General features: G+C 34.2%; 1 protein-coding gene across 1 annotated transcript; it reads right to left on the reverse strand.

The window, feature by feature from the left end:
- Positions 1-2,509: 2,509 nt before the first annotated feature.
- On the reverse strand, positions 2,510-4,228 carry LOC131078159 ((R,S)-reticuline 7-O-methyltransferase). The gene is made up of 3 exons (XM_058015832.2): positions 3,342-4,228; positions 3,167-3,231; positions 2,510-3,070 (listed from the first exon to the last, which is right to left on the reverse strand). The coding sequence occupies exons 1-3, from the start codon at positions 4,099-4,101 to the stop codon at positions 2,771-2,773; spliced, it is 1,125 nt and encodes a 374-aa protein (XP_057871815.2). The 5' UTR covers positions 4,102-4,228; the 3' UTR covers positions 2,510-2,770.
- Between the last annotated feature and the right edge of the window lie 2,320 nt (positions 4,229-6,548).

The following is a 6,548-nucleotide window of genomic DNA, read 5'->3' on the forward strand; positions in this document are numbered from 1 at the left end:
CATTCTAGCACCTGTTGCTTGCAACTTTCGTTACAATCACTTTTATTTATAGTGGTTTAGAAGAGCTTGGATTTAGCTTGTTACCACTTTGGGTCATTCCCTCTCACTGAGCCTTAAGGGCTACTCGGGAGGCAGGCCCCTTTCTTAGGATAAAACAAAAAGAGCCTATTGCTCAAGACACAAAAGACAAGTTTATTAATTTTAAAGCACCAATTGAAGTGTTTGCTAAACTATAAAGACACATGGTTTCAAAATCTAAATTAAATCATATATTTATGGACTATCTAAATTAAATTATAAATGGGAAAGAGAGGGGTCCTAAAGATCTAAATTTTAAATTAAAATTGTGATCTATTATAAATGGACTTAAGGGGGGAGAGAAAATGTCAATTACACAACAAGCAAGTTAATGGAATTTGAAATGCAAATACACATATTATTTCAAATTAAAACATAATTATTTTTAATCCTACTATTTCCAATTGATTTAATAAAAATAAAATCATTTAGAATTAATTAAGATAGAATTATTATATAAATTAAATTAATTTAATTTAATTAATATTATTTAAAATAATTTTCATAAAAATATTAGATAAAAAATATTTAACTAATACTAACAAATAAACATAATTTTCAGTACATAATACATATAAAATTAAATAGAAATAAAAATAAAAATAGATACTTGCATCATGATATCTTTTCCTTCTTTGTTCTCGATATCTTTGTTCTGTTTTGGGTGAATAATTCCTTGAAGTCTTATTTTGCCCTCTCTTCTTGTTCCCTATGCTTTTAAAATAACCTTCAAATATCTTCAAATTATTGCCCTCAAAATAAATTTCAAATGTCTTCTTTCATCCAAAAATGCGAATTGTTTTGATCATTTGTGTGTAAAAAAAAGAAAAAAAATATGTATATTTATATGACATAATAAAATGTAAAAAAAAAATGAAATTTGGGTCGGCCAGGGTTTGAACAAACACCGATAGATACAAAAGGTAGGGTTCATTTGAACCTGACCATTACATGAAAATACGCACCATTACTTTGCCTATGGGGTTCGAGCGAAGGGGGGTTCAATTGAACTCCCCTTCGCTCGAACCAATCGAACTGCCTTTTTTGAGATCTCTCCTCAAATTCTTCAAAATTCTGAGAAATTTTTGCCTTCAAACCTCTGGTTCAAGGCTCAAATGAAAGAATCTTGATAACCCAAAAATATAAAATGGTAGTGCTTGGAGAAAGCTTTCCAACGAGTATAATTTTATTTAATTGTGAATTTATTATGTTCTTATTTTTTTAATTTTATGGAATATTGTTTTTTCATGGAACATGAACTTCTCTGTTCAATGCATTGGGAAAAATAGGAAACTAATTCAAAAAATTCTGAAAAATATCTATGCCTTAGGTATTGATATCTTCTTTCTAACAAAAAAAAATAAAATTGAATTTCGATATGTATAGAACAAGTTATGCGTTCAAACCTAAACCTATGTCTGAATTATAACTAGTCGGACTTCAAAACTAATAAAATGAAAAAAAAATCAACATATCACTATCAAACCAACAACAAGCCCTGGATATTGATGATACAAACCAAAATTTGAAAGAATTGAGTTTTTATCATTTATAGAAAAAAAGTTATATATTTCGGGAGGCACATCACTCTTAAAAAATGTAGTTTGCTGTAAAAACTATTTTTCGAGGGAGATGGAAATTTTTTTAAAAAAATCTTCAAAAAAAATTGAAAAAAATATATTTAGAATCTATAGACAAAATGCTACAAATCACTAATTTACATCATCTTCAAATTCTTAATAGTTTAAAAGTTATAGTTGTCGGAAATTGAAGATTATTTTAAAAATGTTCATCTTAATGTCAAAAGTGGTAAAAATAAAATGTTAAACTTGGATTTCTTTTGCAACTTCATCTAAAGGACCATGACCTCATCCCTTAAGGAGTTGATGGTCTTGCACTCAAAAAGGTTTAATCCTTGGTGAGATCAGTAAAAAAAACTGATAATATTACCAACATATCTAGAGTATTTTTAAGGGTAACTTTGAATAGATAACCATCACTAAATAATTACTCAATACACATGATCAATTGTCAACTATAATACAAAAAACACATTTATGCTTGTACATTTTTTTATTGAGAAGGGTAAAAAATTATAATTAATCATACGCTATAATTATGAATATATTTTTATATTTTAAAAAATATTATTTTTTATAATATAATATTAATTGTTATCTAAATTTTTTTTAGTGATAATCATTCTTAATTATATGAAAAGAAATCTATTTAATATAATCCAAAAAATAAATTTGTGTTCTATTAAATAAAGAAACCAACAACAAAAACATGACTGAATCCATAATTATAAGTTTCTTATTTTATACACTTGAACAACTTCACAATAACATGACATGACATTTAATAATATAAACCTGAATTTTAATAATCTGTTATAATAAAAATTTGAATTATTGGAAAATCTCAAAGATAGTAAGTAACGGGAACTTTGGGTGCCCTTTAACAATATTATATTCAAATTGACAGGAAACAAAGGTATTTTAACTTATTAAGCAAACGGCATCCAAACAAACTACCATTTGTAATATAAAGTTATGATACGCGTGGATCTTTATTTCTAGTTGATGAAATGCCTCCATTTCGATAGTGGGTTTGGGAGATGGAAAGCTGCAAACGCTCCATTAATAAGTATGGCAACCAATTTCACTGTACATACATACACAAAAGAGCGCTAATAAGGAAAAGCTTCAATCACAGACTGCAATGCTGGTATGGCTATAACATTGAAACGAGGAAATCCTCCTTCATTCAACAGATTCCTCCATTCCTCCTCAGTTCTCTCTTTCCCACCAGAGCTGTGAGCGATCATTACCAGATCAAACACAAGACCCAAACTAGGATCGAGCGCCGTCTTCTCTCGGGCGTTCAGAACCGTATCCACAATGATCACTTTCCCTGTTTCTGGAATCGCCTTTCTACATTGCTTCAGAATCTTTACACAGTCCTCGTCCCCCCAATCATGCATTATCCACTGCAAAATTTAAAGAAAAATACAAAACACCCATTAAGAAACCCTCCCTCACACCCAGGGCATACAAAAAATAAGCACCGAATTCGATTCACCGACCTTCATGAATACAGCATCTGCGGAAGGCACCTCTCTGAACATGTCTCCTCCAACATGCTTTACCCCTGCAAAAACAAAAAAAAAGAGGACATTTTTAGTCAATGAAAGAAAAAGCAAGTCCATTTAAGGCCACCCCATTTTGTTATTACAAGTCGTATAGTAAAATTAATTATACCCGGGATTTTGGGAGCCGTAGCTATAACATGGGGAAGATCGTAATTAATCCCATTGATAGTTGGGTGAGCCTTCACAATCTCTGCAACGGTCGTTCCAGTTCCTCCTCCGACGTCTACCAAGGAATTCAAGCCCTGAAACCCCTCGTATTTAGCCAAAATGGCCTTTATCACGATGTTAGCGTTGCAGGCCATGGCTTGGTTGAAGAGGTCGTTGTACTCAGGGTGCGCAGCACCGTAGTCCCAAATATGAAGGCCATGAGCCCTCTCGAAGGCCACTCCACCGTCAAGAACGCACTCATTGAAATGGTGCCACGGCGCAACGCTCGTCACGTCGTTCTGCATAAGTAGCATGGCAGTCATGGAGAGCGACGGCGCCGCCGCGCCGTCTTTTACCATCCATTTAGAGGCAGGCGTTAGCCCATATCTCACTTCATTTGCGCCGCCACTCGTTTCGGCCCTGAAAAAATTCTTGGCAACGAGGAAGCGCAGAATTCTGAAGAGGCAATTGACGTCGGGCTTTTTGCTGGGCAGCTCCGCTGCGATTTGCGAGAGGGAAAGCGTTGCTTTGGGGCCGTGGCGCGCAATGATGTCGGGGATTCCGAGCAAAACGATGGACTTTACTGCCAAAGACTCGACAAACGCAAATGTGTATTTCCATGCCTCTGCTTGTCCGGCGAGTTGTTCTTCCTCGCTCTCGAACATGCTATCTGCACAGATTTCTCCATTGTTGAAGGACTTATGAGCTGCTGGGCCATTCATATTTACAACTTTCGTAGAATCACAATCATTGAGATATACACACTCACAAGAGGGCCAAGGATTACAATATATATAGGCATTAAGTTACCTTAATGACGTCTTTTCTAAAATAGACTGGGTTCGACGGTCGGCATAGGAATCAACGTAACCTCCTCTTTTTTTAAATGTATTTAAATATTTTAAATTTTGGATTTAGTCGGTTTTCTCATCTACCCCATCGCCCATGCTGTAAGCATTATTATTATAAAATGCACCATTTGATGGAGTTTGCTTCCTTTTAGAAATGTGTGTAAAACATTTAATGTGCTTTGATCTCATCCACTTCGTCGACTATTTGTCATTTTGTCATTTTGTCATTTATGTGTATGGAGTATGAATGGCCTATTAGAAAAGTAAAGTTATTGTTTATTTGTTTATAAAATGACTCGTTATAATGATAAGCATTCGAAAAACCTACAGTTGGTTGGCTAATAAAATACAATTCAGATTTAAAAATTCAATACGAGTTTAAAAATTAAATATCTAATAAATTTTTTATTATATATGAATATCCAAGGGAATTTTATCAATAGTCGTTATAGTTAACTTTGTGTATTCACATATCTTAAACAATAAATCGAATTTCAATGATTTTTTGTTGTTGTCTGTGTATACAACTTAATTGCTTATACTACCGTTCTAGCTTTAGGGTAGTAACGACGCACAAGGGTCAAAAAGTGGTCATTTGAAAGTGTTCTCTCCATACCCACTTAAAGATGCCCAATAACTATGCACCACAACTACCTCAAAAATGGCCAATACTTATGCACAAATGCCCTAGTAGTCATGAGCTATGGGTACCAATAAAGTTATACAAATCCTCCAATTAAAGTCAAAAATTATAACTATTGGACGTAAAGTAGGTGGTTATTAGTACGTGAAATTATTAATGGACTTTTAATTGTCAATTTTTTTTATTTTTTAAAAGTTAGTAATTGTGGGTTGGGTAAGCAAAGAGTGAATGGTAATTGCAACATGGGCAGTATCTATACTCTTCCCTTGTATATATACAATATATAGAATCTTCATTATTCAAATCCAAATTAGAATTTCAAAGAGATTACTAATATAAAATTGTAAATTGTAACTCTTGGTCTATTATAATTGACTTCTAGTGTGCTAAAAATTTGATATAATCTCATCATTACGCTCACAAAAACTTATATTAATACCATATTTGAAATTCTTATTTTATGAATAACATAATTGTAATAAAACAAACCATGCCCATATCGTACGAAAGGTCCGTTTTGGAGCCATAATAGACGCAGCCATCTCCAAGATGCGTCTATTCTGGCGCCCAAAACGACAGTACGGATTGACTAACACGCGTGTTAGTCACGTGTTTTACACCGTCGATTTTGCAATTAACGATTGTGATTGACTAACCTGTCATTATTACACTGTACGAAAGATCCATTTTGGAACCAGAATAGACGCAGCCATATCTCCAAGTATGAAGGTTAACCTTCCCATAAATCAAAGTCAAAGTTATTGACGTGGCATTTGAGGTCATGAAACAACGTAACAAGCATGTCAAATTAAAACCATTCGAAAACCCACATAAGATATATGTCAGGAAAACGTCATAAAAATATTGATTATCAAAATGAAATCCATTAATGAAGAAAATGTCCACGAGATACATGGCAGGATAATGAAAGCACACAGTAATGTCGTGAGTGCGTTTGGTGAAAGGAGAAGAGTGTGAACAAGTGTCAGACGCTCAACGTGGGCGAACTCTCAATCTTCTAGAGAGTACATGAGGCCCCTCCCTTCCTCCCTCCCTCCGCTATTGTTGTACAACAACGGAGAATCTAACTTACACATGATTGGACGTTTACAAATGAAATGCATTCTTGACCAGAGGACACCTACTTTCCTCTTTCACCACCAAACCACAAAAACTAGTCATCCACGCCATCATGCCGTCATCAAATGGAAATAATGAAGAAATTAAAGTGCTCTTCTTATTTTTATTAGAAAAGTGGCCGGATGCTCTTAGTCCCTCTTGTGGTCAAATTTCATGACAATGGGCATCCGTATCTTTTGTGAAGGGTTACTCTGAATTCTTCCACTTGGAATTATTGAGGAATTATGACAAGTACGTACTAGACTTGGCTTCTGTTCACCCGTGCCTTTCTCTATCATATTTGGTCTTATTTGCATTGTTGCCTTTCTCTTGGTCTTATTTGCATTGTTGGCTATCTGTGGGTCTTTTAAGTTGTTTGGCTTTGTCAATGTTATAAAAAACATGCATTCATTTTTTGATAGTCGAGTCAAAGATCTAACCAAGATTTATGAGAATTGGAATGGCAGGAGTCCATAACTCCCCATCTAGGGCCCTATTATCCATCCTAGTTGACCGGTATGCCAAATTCTATCCCTAACATGCCCACTGGAGGCCC

Source organism: Cryptomeria japonica, chromosome 1, assembly GCF_030272615.1.
Source record: "Cryptomeria japonica chromosome 1, Sugi_1.0, whole genome shotgun sequence".
NCBI lineage: Eukaryota > Viridiplantae > Streptophyta > Pinopsida > Cupressales > Cupressaceae > Cryptomeria > Cryptomeria japonica.